The sequence below is a fragment of the Scyliorhinus torazame genome, chromosome 11 (assembly GCF_047496885.1).
Source record: "Scyliorhinus torazame isolate Kashiwa2021f chromosome 11, sScyTor2.1, whole genome shotgun sequence".
Taxonomy (NCBI): domain Eukaryota; kingdom Metazoa; phylum Chordata; class Chondrichthyes; order Carcharhiniformes; family Scyliorhinidae; genus Scyliorhinus; species Scyliorhinus torazame.
This window is the reverse complement of record NC_092717.1, coordinates 15882616-15906361: the sequence shown is the minus strand read 5'-3', so window position 1 is coordinate 15906361 and position 23746 is coordinate 15882616. Positions and strand designations below refer to the sequence as shown.

Below are 23746 nucleotides of genomic sequence, written 5' to 3'. Positions count from 1 at the left end.
GAAAGATACCCAGCCTGCAAATCCTTTCTTAATACGTACACCCACCTATTTCTGGTATCATCCTCGTAAATCCTCTCTGCCCCTGCTCCAATGCCTCTATTTCCTTTTGGATTGGGCTGTAGCCTCCTGAGTGAGAGCGCTGAAACTTTGCAGTGACAGAGCATCAAGCAGGAGGGAAAAAGCCTCAAGGAAGAACTACATAATTCTGATAGCATTGAGTTAATATATTGTGGTAGAAGTATGAGAGTGCCCTCTTCATTTGTTTTATTCAACATGTCTAGATGTTCTATCCTCTCCTTTAGTAAGGATATTGTTCTTTTCCTACCACTAATGTAAAGCTGACTAGTCTATAATTATCTGGATATGCTCCGTCCCCCTTCTTAAACATAGGATTTACATTAGCTATTTATCGCCATCATTCATTGTTATGGTGGGCCGGCTTCTTGAACCATTGCGGTCCATATCACAAAGGTACTTCCACAACGCTGTTAGGTGAGTAGTTCCAGAATTTAATTGCGCAGCAACATAGAAACAGTAATCTACGACCATGTTAGGTTATTGTGCGATTGGAGAAGGTGGTGCATCTGCTGCTCTTGTCCTTCTAGCTAGTAGAGGTTTCAAGTTTAGGAAGTGTTGCTGCAGTGTATCCTGCAAATAGCACACACTGCAGCCATGTTATGCTAGCAGAGGGATTGTATGAATGAGTCCTGATCAAGCAGTGGCTTTGTCCTGGATAGTGCTACGTTGAAATTGAGTTAAAGCTGTACTCATCTAGGCAAATAAATACTATTCCATCATACTCAACTTGTGCCTTGTACGTAGTAAACAGACTTTGGGCACACACACTGCAGAACGCCCAGTCTCTCTCCTGGTCTAGGAGCCAGGGCTGATCCTGTTCAGTTTCTTGTCAATGGCGTCTAACAGGATGCTGATGGTGGGCGACTTGCTGATGGTAATCCCACTGAATATCATGGAGGGGTGGGTTATGCTCACTCTTGCTGGAGATAGACATTGCCAATTTGTGTGGTGTGAATGCCACTTGCCAATTAACAGCCTGAGCATCAACGCAGGATTATTGCTTCATTGTCGGAGGAATTGAGAATGGAATTGAACACTGCATAATCATTAGCACACAGCCCTGCTTCTGACCTTATGATGGTGGAAAGGTCAATGATGAAGCACCCGCAGATAGTTAGACCAAACTCACTGTCCTTGGAAGCTCCTGGGGCTGAGATGATTAGGCTCAAATGACCACAACCATCTTACTTTGTACTAGGTATATTTACCGCCACTGGACAGTTTTGCCCCAGATGTCCAATGAATTCAGTTTTACTCGGGCTCCCTGGTGCCACATTGAAAGCTGTAATTTTAATTGCATGACTAAATGGAGACATGATCTAGCAGTCGCCCTGGGAGGGGGTTAACCTACGTTGCAACCAAGGTTGCGTGCAACAGGTTACAGCAGATGACAAGCACAATGGAAAATTGTGCCAGGACTCTAGAGTAGATTAAAATAACAAGTCCAAACTTACTAATCTTTAAGAAAACATCCTGCCTGGAAACCCAAAAACTACAGAATAATTTTAATACCATTTGGCAGGAAACAGAAATCAATGAATAGCAGCTCAAATTAGGCACTGAAATAATCAATTGCAAATAAGAGTGATGTTGCTTTTGGGAAGGGTGGGTTAAGAAATAAGACCACACCCTTAATTAGGTTTTATTCATAAGCCAACAGGGTGGGGGCTAATTCTTTAAAGAGTATCTATCATCTCAAATTATTTTCAGCCTTGAAAGAAACAGCCACAAGTTTACTGCATACTCTATACCCAAGCCATCAATTTCATTTTCCTACCTAACCTCCGTTTCAGACAAAATCATTCCCAACCTTGCCTTCATATTTGACCGGGTTGAGATTTGACTTCACACTCTGTCACAAATACCACTGTATCCCACCCTGCAAATTTCACCCTTTTCTGCCTCTGCTTCAGTTCATCTGCCACCAAAACCTCATCCATTTTTTTGCTTTCCCAGATGCAGATATACCAATGCTCCCCCAGCCAGCCTCCCCATCTTTCACCCTTAATTAACTAAAGCTCATCCAAAACTCTGCCTACCATATGGAAACTTGCACAAAGCCCCATTCACCTATCGCCCACGTTCCCTGACCTACACTGGCCCGCACTCTGGCAATGCCTCGTTTTAAACATTCTTTTATGTTTAAATCCCTTGGTGGCCTCGCCCATCTCTGTAACCACCTCCAACCCCACAACCCTTACCTTGCTCCAATTTATACCTCTCGTGCAGCCTCCACTTTTTTACCCCCACCGTTGGCAGTCATGCCTTCTGCAGTTTGGGCTCTAAACTTTCTGTTTCTCTCTCCTCTTTCATGGCACTCTACATACTGCCTCCAATCTAGCCAATTATCTAGTCTCACACATTTTGGACATGAACATTCTCAGTTACTACCACCATCTTTTGAGGGTTGACAGCATGCTTTTTGTGCCGGCAGAAGTCTTATGCCAAAGCATGGGAACGTCATACACATTCTGGAGCTGCGATCCAGTGCACAGGGAGCCCGCGGCATTACCACCTTATGTCATTTGCCCATAGAGCCTTTGCAAAAATCTGCGCAAAGTTCATTAAAGGTCCACTGCTAATCATATCAGGGAAACGCACATAATGCATCTTGAGCCTCGAATGGTACTCCACGAGGGCCTATTGAAACACATGTTTAAGAGGGGTCAATGCTTGGTGGCACTGCCCCGTTAACACAGGACGTCCTGCAACATAGGCTGCAATATGTGAATCAAAAACTTATTTTTAAAAACTACAATCAAACATTTTCACAATGGCTGATATCCAATATCACTTTAGCCAGTGCGCATTTCCAGCATGTCATGCACTAGAAGTGCGGTCTAAATATTTAAATTGGCTGACCTCATTATGGAGCGCTATCAGTTTGTACCCACAGAGCACCTGATACGTCAGGATTGCACTAAGTGCATTTAAATCCAGATTTGCCGATGGAACATTGCAGTATTGATCATAAAGTCAAGTGCTCTAGATTAACGATGTTGATATTTTAGAACTGCTTAATTTCTTAATGGTGTGTAATACATGCAACATATCTTTGTTGATTGTTTAAAGTCTGATAAAACCACAATTAAATATTTGCAATGCAACTCAAAATTCTGAAAAAGTGCATCCATTATTTCCACAGTGCACAAGATTTTTGTTTTGTATTATTTTGAAATTACTTACATTCGCAGAAGACAGACACATATGCAGAAGACAGACACTGACTAATTATGAGTATAAATAAGTGCATATAGAAACTCCTATACTTGTAGTTATCCAAAATACTTCTAGTCAATCAACAATCATACAAAAATCAAAAGTATGCAGTGGTAATGGAGTATACTTCAATTCACATCCATACCCTTGGCTTATAGTCCGCGCATGCCACCAGATTAGTTATCACAAGGTATTCCATCTCAAAGTTGTTTGGTAAGAATTCCATCTCACTTCCTAAATTAAAAATGTATCTCACTTGGGTGGTGCTTCCTTATGACTTATTATAAATCAATATAAATGGACAACTGCCCGGAATATTTCTAACCAGACTGTCTCATTCTGTTAGATGCAGAGGGTCATTTAAAATAAAACCGACACACAAAAACTTAAGGAACAGGTGCAGGAGTAGGACATTGGATCCCTCGAGCCTGCTCCACCTTTCAATCAGATCATGGCTGATCCAATTGTGGCATTAACTCCAGTTACTTGCCAGCAGCACCCATCCCCCCCCCGACCATAACCCCAACTCCCTTATAGATCATAAATCTGTCTAATTTAGCCTTAAATATATTCTAGTCTGCATCACCAGACACCTAGGTGCAAGGCCATGGGTCAAGTTCATACTGTAGGATATTACAAAGATTAGAAAAGATAGTTCAGAACAGGGTTTTTCAAACTGCGGGTCGCAACCTGGTGTCGGTAGGATTGTGGAGCGGTCTGTTGTGGCACTCCCGATCGCGGGCGAAGTGCCCAACAGCCGTGACCAGCTTTCAAGAATGCCGGCCTTAAATAGGAACGATGGAGTCTTCCCACCAGAAACTGAGGCAGAGAGCAGATCACATGCCCGGCACATAGACATCACGCGCCCTGTACGTCCGTGCTTCGGGCACAGAATCACGGAGGAGAGATTCTTCCATTTTGTAGCTGCGAGAATGCAAGGCAACAGGACTGCGAAGAACTGAAGATGGATCTATTTGTAATAAGGAAGAGAGGGCTAGAGGCATGGACAGGCCAGGATTTCACAACTGAATCTGTTGGGGAGAGCTTGTTAGGAGAGTCCACAGCAGGACAAGGTAGTGCTGGTGTGAGCTGCATACAGAGCCCCGGGGCCTCTGGTGAGAAACCCATTAAGAATAAACTGAAGGCACGGCGGCACAGTGGTAAGCACTGCTGCCTCATGGCACTGGGGACCTGGGTTTGATCCCGGCCCCAGGTCACTGTCCATGTTCAGTTTGCACATTCTCCCAGTCACTGTCCATGTTGAGTTTGCACATTCTCTCAGTGTCTGCATGGGCCTCACCCCCACAACCCAAAGATGTGCAGAGTAGGTGGATTGGCCACACTAAATTGCCCCTTAATTGGAAAAAAAAAAGAATTAGGTCTTCAAAATAAAAAAAAGAAATTGAAATCGGAAACAAAGAAGTATAAAGATGATTTCTTGAGGTGTGGCTTTGTTAATTGTACCAATGCAAATCAGGATGCAAATCCCACGTGTGTTATACGGAAGGAAGTACAGGCAAATGAGAGTTGGATGGTTACTCTTAACTTGCAGAAATCATTTCAATTTTAAACAAATTGCAAGGGAAGGATGATGATTGTTTTCGGCACTGTGGAGAAATATATTCTTTCCAAAAGTCAATGAAAGTTTAACAAGTACGAGTACACAATGTTTAGCACTGTTATTTCAAAGCACCAGGGTCCCAGGTTCAATACCCGGCTTGGGTCACTGCCTGTGCGGAGTCTGCACGTTCTCCCCGTGTCAGCGTGGGTTTCCTCCGGGTGCTCTAGTTTCCACCCGCAAATCCCGAAATACATGCTGCTAGGTAATTTGGACATTCTGAATTCTCCCTCTGTGTACCCAAACAGGTGCCGGAATGTGGCAACTAGGGTTTTTTCCACAGTAACTTCATTGCAGTGTTAATATAAGCCTACTTGTGACAATAATAAAGATTATTATTACAAAGCCAAAATATTCGCCACATTGCTACGACACATCGAAGAAAGTGTTCACAATGGATCTATCATTAGTCTGACGAGCCTTTTTCTGTCATGTATTAACAGCTGATTAACAGTTTTTATCGCTACTTTCCAGAAGAGAAGTTTCAAATCTTGAAGAGGTAGGTGAAAAATTATTTTTGAGTTCAAGACCCAAGAGTATTACAGCTGACTCCAAATGAAGAGGCGAACCTTTGCGCCTCACCTGTGACAGCACATTAAAAACACATCACAAGTCCATGAGGCTATCAGCATTCGCGATTAGCATCTCGAAGGAGCATCCAGAGCGGAGTAAAACAAGCATTTTGTTGCTGTTGCCCTTCACAACGACCTACATGTGCGCGGTTGAATTTTCCGTCCTCACAAATATGAAGACAACACAACGTAACCAGCTGAACTCTGCACCTGAAATGCACATTGCCCTCTCCTCCTGTGAACCTGACTGGAGTGAGATTCGCATTAAAAGGTAAGTGAAAATGGTGTGTTGTGAAGGTCGGCTGTCATGGGTCACGGGAGGAAAAGTTTGTAAAACACTGGTCTAGAAGACAGGATAAATCAAGAAATAGGGGCAAGTTGACACAAATCCCAAGTTTTAAAAGCCTGTAGATTTGAGGAAGGGAGGTCTCACCACCGTACGGTGTGGTTGAGGCAAATAGTACAAATTCATTTAAGGGAGTCTAGATAAGCACATGGAATAGAGTTTTCCCAACAAAGGTTAGATGGGAAAGACTGGGAGGAACTAGACTGGATGGACTTTTTGGATCAAATGGCCTGCTTCTGTGCTGTATTTTCTATATAATTCTATGAAGGTGAAGGAATTAAATTGGAGTTTGAGATCCCACAAAAGTGAGTTTGAGAAGGAAATAGTGCAATGAGTCTGAATTTCAATGCAGTAGGAAGGAGAAAGGTTGCGTAAGTAGGATATTACATATGGAGTGAAGAACAAGCGAGGCAGGTTCAATGACTAGCACAATTAGAGAAAATGTTAATCTCATGGAAGTTAGGCCAGTTTCTTTTAAGAAATGAAAGCAGAATGTTAATTGCTTTACTGGAGGCAAGGATTGTAGTTATGGCACTACTCTTAAAACTAGCACCCAAGCACTAGGCTTTTCTCAGGAACCACACATCAGGTTCCTGCCACCTTTGTGCCTTAAACACTAAACAAAAGCACAAGTGCCAAATAACCCTTCCTCTGCTTGGCAGTCTGTAGCGATAAGATCTGATGAATTCAGGTTAGGTGGCCTACAACGGGGTTGAAGAACACTAACAATTCCAAACAATTGAGAAACTGACAGCACTGGTCAAGACTCTCTTGCGTAACTGGAATTATTACACTAAATTAGATCTTTAATGATAAAGGACTATATATTGAAATTTTATAGTCCACGCTGAAATTGAAGCATCAGGTACTGAAGCTTTCAGTACAGCATTGAGAGTCAGGAATATTATCAAGGATGCCAAAAGCATACTCTGCTTACTATACATAGGCTGACAATATGCACCATTTAAGCGGGTCTTTTTCAGCCATACACACAGCGCCGAGTTGCCCAAAGTTGCATCGCTTTCACGAATAGAGTTACTGCCCTCAGATCACAAATTTTAATTCAATAATTAAATAAAAAAGTATTTTACAGAATGGAGTGGGCGAGAAGCAAATTCACATTTAAAGCACATCTCCCCCACCACTCCAGATTTTATTACTTTCAAAAAAGAGCAAGGGCAGCATTAGCAGCTGTTTAAGGTAACCACAGTGGCTATAGGATTAAAGTTCCTGCATCTATATTAAGATAACAATGTTTGAAAAATGGTGATATTGAACACAATTATAGATAGTGATGTGAGCGCAGTTCAAGTTGGATGTTCAAGTAATTGTCCATAGGACTATAACATACAGAATTACAGATGACACTGGAATAGAGAATGGGTAAAGACTATTCTTATGGTCAAGTTTCACTGTGGATTTGCCTTATTGTGGCTTGCAGGATTTTAGAAATATTGGATTATAAGAATTTCGCAAATTAAGGGTTAAAAGCCTGGGTTAGAGTGTGTTTGACTGTAGTGGTCATGTTGTTTAATTAATCTTGTTTTGCAAGACCAGAAAGAGGGAGGTGAATTTGACGAGAGTAAAAAGCCTGGGCTAATGCACTGAAAATGAAAAAAAAAATTAAATGAAAATCACTTATTGTCACAAGTAGGCTTCAAATGAAGTTACTGTGAAAAGCCCCTAGGCACCACATTCCGGGGCCTGTTCGGGGAGGCTGGTACGGGAATTGAACCATGCTGCTGGCCTGCCTTGGTCTGCTTTCAAAGCCAGCAATTTAGCCCTGTGCTAAACCAGCCCCTGTTGCTCGACTAGGGTGAGTCCCTGGGGGTTAGTGTGTTTACAGTCTGGGAAGTTAATTTGTTTGCAACTTGGGGAAGATTGTCATTACTGGGTGGAGCTACGGTATTCAAACATTTTGAGAAAGCTTTGGAGTGGAGTTCTGATCTGGCTATCACCGAGTCCACAGGTAAGGTATTTTGTTCTCACGGTAGGATAATAAAAAATAAGATAAATAGTATTTAAAGCAGTGCAGACTTGTCTCAGGACAAAGTGGGAAGCAGCAACAAACAGTTGAAATGGCTTTTTGAAGACATCCAGCCACAGTCTGCGGGGGGGTTCTAACAGGAGCCAAAACTGTTCTGGAAAGCAAGTATTACGCTGTGCCATTGGGATGTAGGAGGGATTGAGTGCTGTGTGTTTTTCCTTTCTTGTTGTTTAATTGGGAATAGAGATAGTAATTAAGGGTATTATATTTACTGTATTTAGTATTATTGCTTAAGGGGTAATTGTAAGCTATTTTTGGGTGTGTGATTAAAGAGTTTAATATTGTGCGAATAATAGTTTTGTTTTAAAATGCCAAATCCCTATTTCTTCGTGCAACCACTCCTGGAGTGAAGTATTCTTTCCGCAGTCTTACAAAACAAAATAAATTATTGGGGTTTTGGTCCAGAATCCTTGCCACTGGTAATGAATAAAGAGCATTCTTTCCTTGCTGTATGCAAAATATGCTACATTAAACACTGCATGATATTTAACATTTACCAAGTTGTAAGAGCAAGCTAGGTTAAAAATTTCTCGAGTCTGGGTGACACTTTGTCAAAGTTTTGACAAAGAGTCATCCAGACTCAAAACATTATCTCCCTTCTCTCTCCACAGATGCTGTCAGGTCTGCTGCGATTATCCAGTATTTTCTGATTTTGTTTAAGATTCCAGCATCCACAGTAATTTTGTTAATCTCTCTTTTGTGACACAGCTAGAGCGCCCCATCTCTTTTCATTAATGTGGCTTCTTTCTCCCTGGTGGTTGATGGCAGTGTGAAGAAGTAAAGTAAACTGAAAGAATTTAACTTTATTTTTTTTGTCTAATGAATGATGCAGCTGAACTCGGTTTAAATAGGCTACTTAGCATTTACATTGTCAAGGTCAAAGGATAAACAGGGAGAGGAGATTCGTTGATTAAGTATCTTGAGCACACGTAAAGAGGGACTGGTGGTTACCACGTTTGCCTCATAGAAAAAAAGTCCCTGGGCAGAAGCATTATAAAGGTGGACTGCGGGGTCTGGGGTGCATGACAACCTCCGGGAATGACATTTTAAATTAGTTAATTGAAGTTTCCTTTTTACGTTTTATTTCAGTTACAGGGCCCCACCAGGGGCCGTCACGTCCGCTGATTTGTGCTTAATGTATTGATAATTTAGCTAAAAGTGTACTCCTCACCAGGGGCTGTCACCCTCTCTCATTTTTGATCATTTATTGCCTTTGTTTAACCAAGAGTGTAAAGAGGAACTTCTGACCCTCCCCATCTCATTCATTGAATTTTGTTTAATCTATTGATTTTTGGTCTTACGAAAAGAGAATATAAAGAGGGACTGTTGGGACACTGGGTTAGTAGGTAGGCGGAAGACATTTGTAATGCCATATTCAGTGAAATAAACAAACCACTCAGAAAAGGGTTTGCGTCTAGTTTCATACTTTACCACCTGACTTGGGATCCATTTATCGCCACAAAAATCTTAGAATTTTCCAATGCTACTTGTGAGATTTTTCTGTGCTCATCCTGTCAGCACTGGCTCACTAACAGCACTCTCACCTTGATTCAGAAGGTGGTAAACTCATCCTGGGCTTGAGCATATTCTGGGTTGACACCATACAGTACTGTACAGAGAATGTGCTGCACTACTAGAAGAGCAGTCTTTTTAGAGTGGCAGAGGTCCCATCTGGTCTTTCAAGTGCTTGTAGAATATCCCATCACACTATTTGAAGAGCAGGAAAGTTCTAAACATGTCCTGGTCAATAGTCATCCTTCAAATAACATCACTGAATTCTGATGATCTGGTCACTTTCTGCGTTGCTATTTGAGACACCTTGCCATGTGCAAGTTGACTGCTACGATTCCCCTGTACTTAATTATATTTTACAATTCTTTCTTTAGCTGTAAAATGTACTGGGGAACCCAGAGGTAGTAAATGACGTCCTTTCTTTGGGAACCAATTTACAATACTTAAATAGTCCACATGTAATCCTTGTAATTCTGGTTCCTGTGAATCAAGTTAGAAAATGCACTTCAACGCAGATTGGACTTAATGCAAGTAAGAAGTTCCTAAATTAAAACTGATAACATGAGAAAAAATTTATGGAATTAGAGCTCTCAATATTGAAGACTTGCAAATTAAAAATTATTTTTGACGGCCACAAATTTTATTTATTATTGAATTTTTATTAATGTTTTCACAAATTATCTACAACAAAATGAAAAAGGAACCCAACAGGGTTAAATGCAAAACACAGTAAAACAACCCCCGGGCCCCCCCTCCCCCTGTACATAAATAATAAATTAACACCCCGAATTAACACAAAGCAAACATAGCAAATATATACACCCCCTCAGATCCCCCAGTGTAAATAAACAAAAATAGAATAGGAACTTCCCCACCCCCCACCACCCAGAGTTGCTGCTGCTACTGACCTCTGTCTACCGTTCTGCCAGGAAGTCTAAGAACGGTTGCCGCCACTTGAAGAACCCTTGTACCGACTCCCGTAAGGCGAATTTCATCTCTCCAATTTAATAAACCCCACCATATCGTTGATCCAGGATTCCACGCTTGGGGGCCTCGCATCCTTCCACTGAAGAAGAATCCTCCGCCTGGCTATCAGGGACGCAAAGGCCAGAATACCGGCCTCTTTCGCCTCCTGCACTCCCGGTTCCTCTGCCACCCCAAATATTGCGATCCTCTAGCCCGGCTTGACCCTGGAACCTACCACCCTCGACACCGTCCTCGCTACACCCTTCCAAAATTCCTCCAGCGCTGGGCATGCCCAGAACGTATGGGTGTGATTCGCTGGGCTCCCCGAGCACCTAACACACCTGTCCTCACCCCCAAAGAACCGGCTCATCCTAGTCCCGGTCATGTGCGCTCTGTGCAGCACCTTGAACTGTATGAGGCTGAGCCTCGCGCACGACGAGGAAGAGTTCACCCTCCCAAGGGCATCTGCCTACGTGCCCTCTTCGATCTCCTCTCCCAACTCCTCCTCCCATTTACCTTTCAACTCCACCACCGAGGTCTCCTCCTGCATCACGTGGTAAGTTTCCGAGATCTTCCCCACTCCCACTCCCCCTCCCCCCGCCGAGAGCACCCTGTCCTGTACTGTGCGTGGCCGCAGCCGCGGGAATTCCATCACATGCCGCCTGGCAAACGCCCTTACCTGTACATATTTGAAGGTGTTCCCTGGGGGGGGACCCCATACTTCTCCTCCAGCTCACCCAGGCTCGCGAACTTCCCGTCCACAAACAGGTCTCCCAACCGTCGTATCCCTGCCCTGTGCCACCCCGAAAACCCTCCATCTATTCTCCCTGGGAAAAACCGGTGGTTCCCCCGTATTGAGGTCCACACCGAGGCCCCCACCTCTCCCCTGTGCCGCCTCCACTGCCCCCAGGTTGAGGGCAGCCGCCACTACCAGGCTCATGGTATACCTCTTTGGAGGGAGCGGCAGCGGCGCCGCTGCCAGCGCCTCCAGACCCGTACCCACACAAGACGCCGTCTCCAGCCTCTTCCATGCAGCACCCAGCCCCTCCCTCACCCACTTGCGTACCATCATCGCATTGGCTGCCCAGTAGTACCCACAGAGGTTGGGTGGCGCCAGCCCCACCTATCTCTACTCAGCTCCAGGAATACCCTTCACGCCCTCGGAGTCCCTCGCGCCCACACAAACCCCATTATGCTCCTGTTGACCCGCCTAAAAAAGGCCTTCGGGATAAACACGGGGAGACACTGGAACAGGAACAAAATCCTTGGGAACACCGTCATTTTGACTGACTGCACCCTACCCGCCAAGGGCAGCGGCAACGCGTCCCACCTCTTGAACTCCTCTTCCATTTGCTCCACCAGCCTTGTGAAATTAAGCCTATGCAGGACCCCCCAGCTCCTGGCCACCTGGACCCCCAAATACCTGAAACTCCTCTCTGCCCTTTTTAGTGGGAGCTCGCCAATCCCCCTCTCCTGGTCCCCTGGGTGAACTACGAACAGCTCGCTCTTCCCCATGTTGAGCTTGTACCCGAGAAATCCCGAACTCCCTGAGGATCCTCATTACCTCCGGCATTCCCCCCACCAGGTCCGCCACATATAGCAGCAAGTCGTCCGCATAGAGCGACACCCTACGCTCTTCCCCACCCCGCACCAACCCCCTCCAGTTCCTCGCCTCATTGAAGGTCCTAACTAGCAATGGGCCCAACAGGTCCATATATTTTTTGTAGAATTCGACCGAGAAACCGTCCGGCCCCGGTGCCTTCCCCGCCTGCATGCTCCCTATCCCTTTGGTCAGCTCCTCCAGCCCAATCGGGGCCCCCAATCCTGCCACCAGTCCCTCCTCCACCTTCGGAAACCTCAATTGGTCCAGAAAGCGGCCCATCCCTCCCTCCTCCAGTGGGGGCTCGGACCGATACAATTCCTCATAACAAGTCCCTGAAGACCCCATTGATGCCAACCCCACTCCGCACCACACTCCCTCCCCTGTCTTTAACTCCCCCAATCTCCCTAGCTGCATCCCGCTTCTGAAGCTGATGCGCCAGCATCCGGCTTGCCTTTTCCCCATACTCATAAATCGCCCCCTGGGCCTTCCTCCACTGCACCTCCGCCTTTCTGGTGGTCACCAGGTCGAATTCAGCCTGGAGGCTGCGCCTCTTCCTCAACAGTCCTTCCTCAGGCGCCTCCGCATACCTCCCGTCTACCCTCACCATCTCCCCCACCAGCCTCTCCCTCTCCTTGTGGGCCCTAATGGAGATCAGCTCTCCCCTAACCACCGCCTTCAGCCATCCCCACTCGGACCTCCCCGTTATCGTTGGCCTCCAGGTATCTCTCTATGCTTCCTCGGACCCGCTCACTCACCTCCTCGTCCGCCAACAGCCCCACCTCCAAGCGCCACAACGGGCGCTCGTCCCTCTCCTCCCCCAGCTCTAAGTCCACCCAATGCAGTGCGTGATCCGAAATGGCTATCGCCAAGTACTCGGTATCCTCTGCTCTCGCTATCAGCACCCTGCTCATAATAAAAAAGTCGATCCGGGAATAAACCTTATGAACATGCGAGAAGAATGAAAATTCCCTAGCCCCCGGCCTTACACATCTCCAAGGGTAAACCCCTCCCATCTGGTCCATAAACCCCCTCAGCACCTTAGCCGCCGCCGGCTTCCTACCCGTCCTAGACCTGGAGCGATCCAGTGTCGGATCCAACACCGTGTTCAAGTCTCCCCCCCATTATCAGGCCCCCCACTTCCAAGTCCGGGATCCGACCCAACATGCATCGTCCCAGTTCGGGGCATACACATTGACCAGCACCACCCTCTCCCCCTGCAGCTTACCACTTACCATTACGTACCTACCGCCATTGTCTGTCACAATGCTCGACGCCTCGAATAACACCTTCTTTCCCACCAAGATCGCCACCCCCCCGATTTTTGGCATCCAGCCCCGAATGAAACACCTGACCTACCCACCCTTTTCTCAACCTTACCTGGTCTGCCACCTTCAGATGTGTCTCCTGGAGCATAACCACATCCGCCTTCAGCCCCTTCAGGTGTGCGAACACCCGGGCCCGCTTGACCAGCCCATTCAGTCCCCTTACATTCCAGGTTATCAGCCGGGTCAGGGGGCTACCCACCCCCCTCCCCCGCCGACTAGCCATGACCCCTCCTCAGCCAGCCACGCGCAGGCACCCCCCCCGCCCGGCCCATTCCCCACGGCGGCAGACCCCCGTCCCTAACCCCCCTACTCACTCCAGCTCCCCCTTGACCATAGCAGCAGCAACTCGATTCCCCCACCCACCCCCCAATCCCCCCGCTAGGACCCCTCCTAGCAGCTTTACTCCCCCCATTGCACTTCCACAAGTCAGCTGACTCCAGCTGACCCCGGCTACTCCCGCCTCTCCTTCGACTCCTCCCATTGTGTGACATACCCTCCTCCACCATTCCCCATCCGCAGGCTCTCCACCTCCCCCTTCCATCCCAAGCACGGGAAACAGCCCTAGCTTACCCGCCCCAGCCCCCTCCAGTCCTTAGCATGGGAAAAAGCACGCGCTTTCCACCTATCTGGCCCCGCCACCTCTGACACAGCTCCTATTTCAGGCCCAGTCCCCTCACCCCCGACTCGGGGCTCACCCACCCCCGCGGGGCCCCACCTCACCTGCCTGCCATCCACCCCTGTTCCATTTGCTTACCCCCCTCCAAGAGCCCCCCCCCCCCGACAGACCCAACCAAAACAGTGCCCAACCCACCTTAATCACCCTCACCGAACCAAAAAGAAACAAGAGCAAAGGACCCCCCTCAAAATGTAACACATCAACCGCAATACCCAAATGCCCATCCCGACCCTCAATCTGTGTCCAACTTCCCGGCCTGAACAAGGGCCCAATCCTCCTCCAGAGAATCAAAATAATGGTGCCGTTCCTTGTAGGTGATCCACAGTCGCGCCGGCTGCAACATGCCAAACTTCAACCCCTTCCTGTGCAGCACCGCCTTCGCTCGATTGTACCCGGCCCTCCTCTTCGCCACCTCCGCACTCCAGTCCTGGTATATTCAGACCTCCACGTTCTCCCACCTGCTGCTTCTCTCTTTCTTGGCCCACCTGAGCACGCACTCCCGATCAACGAACCGGTGAAACCGCACCAGCACCACCCGCGGAGGCTCGTTAGTCTTGTGCCTCCTCGCCAGCACTCTATGGCCCCCTTCCAGCTCCAGGGGCCCCTGGAATGACCCCACCCACATCAGCAAGTTCAACATGGTGACCACATAGGCCCCCACATCCGGCCCCTCCAGCCCCTCCGGGAGGCCCAGAATCCGCAAATTCTTCCACCTCAACCGATACTCCATCTCCTCGAACCATTCCTGCCATTTCTTGTGGAGCGCCTCGTGCGCCTCCACCTTCACCGCAAGGCCTAAGATCTCGTCCTCGTTGTCGGAGATCTTGTGTCGGGCCTCGTGGATCGCCACCCCCTGGGCCGTCTGGGTCTCCAGCAACTTATCGATAGAAGCCTTCATCGGCTCAAGCAGGTCCACTTTAATCTCCCTGAAGCAGCGCTCCTGTTACTCCTGCGCCCACTGCATCCACGCTGCTTGGTCCCTGCACGCCGCCATTTTGCTCTTCTTCCCTCGCACCTTCTTCGGGTCCACCAACACTTTTTTAGTCGCCCCGCTCCTGGTAAAAGCCATATACTGTCGGGGAACTATTGCAATCTCCTTCCCACACCGGGAAACGTCAAAAAAGTGCCGTTGGGCACCCTGAAAAGAGCCCAAAAGTAGTTTTTAGCGGGAGCTACCAAATGCGTGACTTAGCCCTGCATAGCCGCAACCGGAAGTCTCGAAGGCCACAAATTTAAAGCAAAATATAAATTCGACAGAAATTACCACTGCAGTTGGGGAGGTCTTGTGGCCCAGTGACTCCCATCCCTGTCGCTGAAGAAGAAGATCCAGCTTCGAGTCCTACCACAGGACTTGATGGCCAAGATGCGTTCGTAATGCGGCCAACAGGCTGCGTGTCAACCTGCTAAAATCCTTCCAACACGCCAATGGCAGGTGGTGAGAATCTCCTGGTCAGCCATACTTCATGCGCACTGATGCCTCCTCAAGTCCCTGGTGACAGGCTCGCAACCTGTTCCAGGAAAAAAAACTGCTATGGGATGAGATGAAAGTCTGTCTTGTGCACCACTAGGTGCATGAGGTGAAACAACAATCACTGCAGTTACAAAAAACAACTGCTCCCTCTTCTATATCACTAAACTTACTCAGAAATCAAAATAGGTATAATGTTTAGCACTTTTTTAAAACATTTTTTTTATAAAGGTGCCACTCTCCCTCTATATTCTGTAGCACCAACTTGTTTTCTGTTAAATATAAATGATATGAATACTTCTACTTAAATATACAAACAAGAACTTTAATACTCTTGTACGACCTCTAAAAATACATTAGCAAGCATTGGGATGGTATACATTTGTTGTTACAGATCCTTCACCACAAAATCAAAACTTATTTGAGTTTGGAGGGATTGGTACCTTGGTATCAATTTCTAATAAACATAACTATAGGGTAAATGTAAAGTTTCATTATTCAGAATAAGTGCAAACCTAAATTGCAAAGTAAATTAATGTGATTTAGCCCTTGCGCTCAAAACAACCTTATCAAGATGTAATTCTAGTTTAGTCTTTCACAACAGGTTAAAATAAAACATCAAAAATTAGTTTGATTGGTCAGCACAGTGCTGCAGTGGTTAGCAATGCTGCCTCATGGCACTGAGGACCCGGGTTCGGTTCCGGCCCCGGGTCACTGCCCGTGTGAAGTTTGCACATTCTCCCCGTGTCTGCGTGGGTCTCACCCCCACAACCCAAAGATGTGCAGGGTAGGTGGATTGGCCACGCTAAATTGCCCCTTAAATGGAAAAAAAAAAATCGGATGCTTTAAATTTCTTTTAAACTAGTTTGGTTAGTGAAGTCTGCAAACTGAAGCAAGATTTACTGAAGAATGCAGTTAAATCTGAAGAAAATCCAAGATGAAATCAATTGCAAGCCAGTTTTGAGTGTGTCGGATAAAAAGCATTTCGCATTTATATTTCAAAATGGAATTATGGCTGGTATCACCTTTATGTGGGCATAACTTAATCAGATAACAATTTAACTGAGTCAAGCCCATTGAAAAAATCCACCTGGATTTACAAGTATAAAAGAAGTTTCATGCTGATATTACTTGTGGCTTGTTATATCTCACATTAGTGATTTGAAATGATTTAATCAAGAAAATTATCTTTTGCAGCAATCACAAAATGACCCAATTGTATTTGTAGTTCTCGATCAGAAACTGTTTCAGAAATACTGTAAAACAGACAAAATGGTTCTTTCATAAACCAAATGAGAGCAGTTCTAAAACTAATTATATACAAAACTGAGGGCATAATAATTCCCTATCTAGTCAGAATTTAAAACATGCTTTTGAAATGGGAGATATCCCTTTCAGTTTAATGTTAATTGTAACACTGAGCCCTGAAACCAGTATTTTAAATTAAGTTAATGAAAATACGGTCTTCAAAGTTCAAGCACAGCAAATAACTTTCATGTATTGTAATAAGCAACAAGTATTTCCACTTGATGAAGCATCAGCTAACCACAATTGATTGAAATCACATTTCTTAAATGTAAAAGGTAAAATTCCTTCTAGAATTACTTTCTCATTTAATGGCTAGGTAAACGTGCGCTAACAGATTGCTCATTAAACTCAAGTACAAAGTAATGGGTTTTGTACTTTATTTCCATAATACAGATATGATAGAGCTGGCAATGTCTTCCCTAAGGAGTAGTCTGTCTGCTATGCTGTAGCTATCACAGCATAAAGTATTATTGAACATTTTGTTTGTTTTTCAAAAATCTAACATTTTTATCATCCGATATGGAATTCATCTTTTCACATTTTATGTAAGCAAAACCTCAAATACAATTTTTTTTAAATGGCTTGACTGAATCAACCTGTCGTAAAAGAAAATACAAATTACAGAGGATGCAGAAGAATAAATCAGAACAGGAAATGCTGTCTTGCTAAGCCTAGTGTGTGGCCAAGAATGGAGCCAATAAACAATGATCGTCTTTGTGGAATTGCTTTCTCTGCAGACACGTTTTCAGTCACTGCTAATCCGCTATTAATACAAATTCAAAACTGTTGCTGCTTTTACTGGAGATTGGACAGTAATTATTTAGCTGATGACAGTTCATTCATGCTCAACTCTGTAAAGTTACATTAGTTAACTGTTCTCAGTTCTTATTTTTTTCCCTCACTGCAAAAGGTTATTGAAATCCAATCTCAAAAAGAACCTTGCATTGAGCATTAGCATCTGCGGGTTTTCTCAGTAACAGCAGCTTTCTCTTTACTCCAAATTGCTAAAGGCAAAGTCAATGGCAAAGAAAACAATATTAAAAAAAACTAGCAGCTGAGCTAGAGTCTCTGGGTTTATTGTAATGGAATTCTAATTACTTAAAAACAAATATTTAGAATTGCACGTCATTTATTTTAAGCTTCCGGTTTCTTCAGCAAATTATTCGTAAAGCTGTAACAGCTTCCAACTCACCCGTGTGAAGGTCCCTTCAAAACTATGAATGTCCATTTGTGGCTTCTGAGCATAAACATGAGCACTGATTGTAAAAAGGTCCTGTAAATTAAATTAAACAGGGCAGAGAGTCAAAAACAGGAACATAAAATATTCTATTCAAATGGAGGAAAGGTAAAATTGTGGTTCTCTTAAAATGTCAAGATACTTATTTAGAAATGACAATGTTCTTTCATTCTTAAGTATAAAAAATGTTTAATTTACTGCCAAAAAAAAAACGTCATGGAGAACAGTGTGGCTTTGTATCGAGATTTCTGTGTTTTAAAATTAGCACTGAATGATACAGGGCATACATTCACTTCACAAAGCAGAAATAAAAAAGTGCATTAGAAAAGTGTGGAAGTACCTTCAACAAAAAACATTTATGTAAGAATTACAGTATTAGTATCAAAGAGGTTTTTGTCCACCTTCTTAAAAATTCTGAAAGCTCTGTCCCACCCTTACGTTTAACAAGTTAAGCAATGAATGAACATGTTTAATCAATTTCTTCTTTTTTTCCCCGTGACAAAAAAGTTTGGGAACAGCAATGAGATGATTGATTGCTAAAAATGTTTTGATTTGTCAAAGGGTAACTGAAACATATCAATAATTCAGTGCATTTCAATTAGTTTGTTTTAATATAAAAGTAATACATTACCACAGCGAAGGTCGTCATTAGAACTTCACTGCAGCTTACTCATACATCTAAAACCAGTAGCAATTCATCCTCCATTGTAACCAATTATTTTTAGGTGCACTTCGATTATATTCTTTTTATGAGACCATAACTACCCTAAACAGGGAAGCGGGCACAGGTTGCATATGGTGTGGGGGGGGGGGGGGGGAATGTGCATTTGTCAAAGGGGGAAAAAAAGTTTGATGTTCGCATTGCAGAACCTTTCCCCAAAATTATAGTCACTGGCAGCAAATTACACCGCGATAAAAGTGCAGAAGTCCACATCCCCATAACAAGCCAGCACCAGGAGAGTTGAGAGCTAGGCCATACCCCACCTCAGAGAAAAAGGTTGGAAATGTGTGCAAGTGATCAATAGATACAAGGTATGGTGAACAATTTGAGTACCATGATGCTTCATAGTTCAGGGTAGACATAGCTACAGTAATGCATATTGAAATAATTTTTTTTTTTTTTTTTTTTTAAACATACACACCACAGAGGCTTTCCCATGAGCAGATTTGGAAAGGGACAAGGATTTAGCTGATTTGTCGTCATTCACTGAAAATACCTGTCATGGTCAAGCCATTTGCAATAAAACTGAACAAATACAAGGAAATATTTCCGGGGTATTTGAATATTAGCCAGGGCAAGATGCAAGTTATATTAAGTTTGAACAGTGTGACCTATTTTGATCATTTCAGGTTAATAAGGGCAGTAATGCATCAACAGTAGAAGGAGCAACATGGAGAATTTTAGGAACAACAGTTTTAGGTTGCGAGAGAAGATTGGCAAAGCTAAACTCGCTTTCCTTGGGGAAAAAGAAGATTCCGTGACAGGAAAACACATCTGGATCTTTAAAATGCTGTAAACGAAAGTAACCTATTGGATTTGGCTCATAGGTATTAGAATCAGAAGGCACTGCTGGAAAACTTACAGCTATCAAGTGAGATTACAAGGAATTGCTTCCCCTTCAGAGTGGTGGGCTTATGGAACAAACTCCATTGATGGCAGATGAACTCACTTCAAAAAGGGGGGTTGAACACATCATTGTAAATAAGGTTTGAGGTTATTAAGGAATGGCTCATGAGCAGATCAGCAATGAATTCTGTAGAAGTGAGAATAGAGAGATAAATACTGGATTACCTTCTGATTGTAGAGAAGCAGCATTTACGCAGAATTTTCCGAGATTAAAGAGATGGAGCAGAATGTTGCAAGTAAATGCAAGAAATGCAAGGCTTTTCTTGCTCCCCCTGTATTCTTAAATATTAAATATTAATGTGGCCTACCACTAACATACACATGCTTTTTAAAACTTAACATAACAGTTAACTGTTTGTAAACTTAACATAATAGTTTGATTATATTTCAGTTTAAATATTCAGGTCCCATAATAGCTCAAGTGGATAAATGCAACACAGTCTGGTGGTGAAGCACACAGATCAGCGATAGCCCAGAAACCAAAGAATAGCAGAAGAATGGAATCATATGCTGGAAACCCCTAGCAGGTCAGTCAGGGACTGGAGGAGGTGGTGTGGTTTAAGAGTGAACAAGGTGCAGAGGAAGCAGTTCCTTTATTAAGCAGAGGGGAGGAAAGAGAGAGGGTGAAAGTGGATTGAGCAGCCTGTAGGGTGGGAAGCTAAGGACAAAGGGCAGTCTTTCACAGCAGTAAATGTGTGATTAGGGGTGCGATTTTCCCACCACGTGGTACCGGGTGCATTGCAGGAGGCGCCCAAATCAGGGATTGCGCTGGGCACAACAATGAGTCACCCGACCTGCAGCGCCCGGTGCAAACGTGTGATCCAGATAATATTTAAATGAGCTATTATGATTTTTTAAATATGCATGGCCTAGTTAAGGATGGATTCTCCCAGCTTCCAGGAGTCATCGGCCACAACGGCAAGGCTTCAACCGAGCACCGATTAGTACTGGTCTCTGCATGATGGGCACGCCGAGGTTCTCGGAGGTCATTGGAGCCCTCCCCGGGTGATCAGGGACAGAGCAGTACCCTGGCACTGCCCGGGTGCCAGGCTGGCAGTGCCAAGGGTCAGAGTCATGAAAGGGGATATGAAAAAGGGTCATGATAAAATTGGGAGGGCAGTTATGCCAATGCCTGCGGCGGTTGACATTGTCCGGTGGGGGGGCTCCCCACTGCCTTAAATAATTTGTGTGTGGGCTACATCGATGAAAAAAAAAAACCAAAGCACTGACAGGTGTGGGTAAATTCAGGCTAAGATCTCACCCAAAATACCAGAAAGAACCATCCTACCAAACCGGTCAAAATGACACACCATTTATTGAAAGAATTACGCCGTAGGTGTTGATTAAAGCTCAATCCAGCCTCAACTCCTACTGTCTATTTCTGAAAGTCCTGTACCTGCTAGTGGGTATTTGGCAGCCCTCCTGCCTCAATACTAGTTTTCATAACTTTCACCCTTAACGGCAGGTCTCACTTCCTCTTTGGTAGAAGGTCCTGGCAGTGTGGAATGGGTGCCTCAATGTTTGGGGTGGGAGAGAGCAGTGGAAAAATAAAGGGGGACAGGTTGTACCAACAGAGCAACCCAACAGACGGTGGGGTCTATCCCTTTGATGCCAATCTGCTTTTTCTTATTGCTTTGGGTGTTTCCATATTCTTAGCGTCCCATAAACATATTTCATTTCTCTCATTGTGCCTCCGATTACTCCAGTTATCAGTTCTGCCTTGCTGGCTTAGGGACTTTACAGTTCTGTGTGTGTACACAGTGGTGTACTTCCTCATCTCCTACCCTCTGTTTTGCTCCATTTTAAATGTTTTCATCTGTAATGTATTCCAGTTTGTGACAAAGTGTCAAGACCTACTTGTTGTGCCTTCCTTCTCTCTCTTCAGGAGGTGCTGAGTGTTTCCAGCATTTTCCATTTTAGATTCACGAATGTCCTTGGCTTGATTCATGGTCACATACTTTGGTGAAAGCCTCAATGGAGAAGGAGGGAACATTGCCCTCCAGTGTCACAACCTCTTGTTTGAAGAGGGGAGTCAACAGCCAAGGTTCCCCATCCTGTGACACCTACTGGAAGGTGCACAACTGTGGACATTAGACAAGGATAGGATCAAGCTCAAGTTCTGACCAAACCACAATCAGCCAGCTTGGTACTCATCTTTTAATGCCCAGACTGGAAGAATGCTCAATTGGGCAGGAACACGGTATAGCGTTACCCCTATCAGAATTAAACTTGCCCGACTCAACTCTGCTGGGTTCAAGTAGAAAATCGAAGCTCTCCACACAATGCAAGGCTTCTTTTCTTAATGCATATTGATGGTTCAAGCCTTAGGAGTGACTTTGCAAAACCAATAAACCAATGGGGTAACTCAGAATGCACTAACCGATGGACAAATTACATTCATTTCACTGAACCAAATTGTAAACAGAGATGGTACATAACTTTTAAAAATCTGTACACCCATGGAGTGCTTTCCAACTGGATTGCCAAAGTAAGGTGTTAATCTTAAACAACTGTAATATCGTGATTAGCAAGATAAAGCTTCTTAATCCAGTAAGATTTCCAGATACGGAATGCTGGAGTGGCAAATTATTTTTAAGGTGTCGTACCAGCAATTGCACATGAAAATTATTTCCTGTGAATATTTATTTTCCCCCAGTAATTGACTGTAGTGGGTGGCACGGTAGCACAGTGGGTAGCACTGTTGCTTCACAGCACCAGGGTCTCGGGTTCGACTCCCGGCTCGGGTCAGTCTGTGCGGAGTCTGCACGTTCTCCCCGTGTCTGCGTCGGTTTCCTCCGGGTGCTCCGGTTTCCTCCCACAAGTCCCGAAAGACGTGCTGTTAGGTAAATTGGACATTCTGAATTCTCATTCAGTGTATCCGAACAGGCGCCGGAGTGTGGCGACTAGGGAATTTTCACAGTAACTTCATTGCAGTATTAATGTAAGCCTACTTGTGACAATAAATAAAGAGTATTTCGATAAAATTCCAGTAAACTAATAACAACATTGCCCCCATTGATCATTTCCTATTGTGACCGACTATTGATTGTGGACAATCCATTTCTCCCAGCATCATTGTAAATAAACATGTAACGAGAATGAAACAGAACTACTGTACATCAAAATTAATTTATTTTCAAAAAGGAGAATTAGTTATGCATCAACATTGGATGCAAACTCCCGGCAGTGGTCTCCATATGCTGCCCCAACTAAGTCACTTGCCAAACTACCCAATCTCTTCACATCAATTTCGGGCTGCAACTCAGTCCAGTCTCATCTTCCAATAAATATAGCTCTGCCAGAGTTGTCATTTTCGTCATTACAGAAACACAATGTCAACTTTAATCTCTTCCTTCAGTGTCTGCCTCGGCACGGTGCCAGCACTCTGATTCAGAGGCAAGGGTGCTATCAATGAGCAAAGCCTGACATTTCAGATAATCCAAAATAGGAATAGGCCTTTCATCCCACACAGCCTACTTCATCACGCAATAATCTCATGGCTGATCTTATTATAGTCTTAACTCCACTTTCTTGCATGCAGTCACCACCCCACCCCCACATAACCCTCAACTCTTCAGGTCAAAAATCTGCCCTTGGGCCCCATTTTCATGGCTCTCGGTAGAAGAGAATTCCAAAGATTAACAACTCTCAGAAGAAATTCCTTGCATCTTAGTCTTACATGGGGAGCACCTTATTTTTAAAATTGTGCCCCTTGTTCTAGATTGCCCTCAGAGGGCAAGCATTCTCAGCACCTACCCCATCAAGCCCCCCCCCTCCCCCCCCCTCATTCATACTCCAGTTGTCAAACTTTTGACCAATCATTTTACCTACCTACGTCCCTTTACAGACTCTTTGGATCCTCTCCACAACTTGCCTTACTACCTATCTGTGTATTGTAGCCACATCTGCTATAGTTCATACCTTCATCCAAGTCATCTATATCGATCATAAATATTAGTTACCCAGCATTGATCCTTGCAGCACTCCATGCATCACACTTCACCAATTGGAATATGATCCATTTATTCCAACTATTACTTGCAAGTCAGTGCTCTATTCACGCTAACATATTACTCACAAATTCATGATGGCTTATCTTGTGCAGTAATCTTTTATGGGGCACCTTACCAAATGCCTTTTCAAA

General features: G+C 44.6%; 1 protein-coding gene across 1 annotated transcript in view; it reads right to left on the bottom strand.

The window, feature by feature from the left end:
- Window positions 1–23746, bottom strand: part of atp9b (ATPase phospholipid transporting 9B) — a 412539-nt gene that overhangs the window by 181427 nt on the left and 207366 nt on the right. Inside the window, exon 9 of the mRNA XM_072466981.1 lies at window positions 17931–18011. Coding sequence (XP_072323082.1) covers window positions 17931–18011 — 81 coding nt within the window. The remainder of the gene's footprint in view (window positions 1–17930; window positions 18012–23746) is intronic.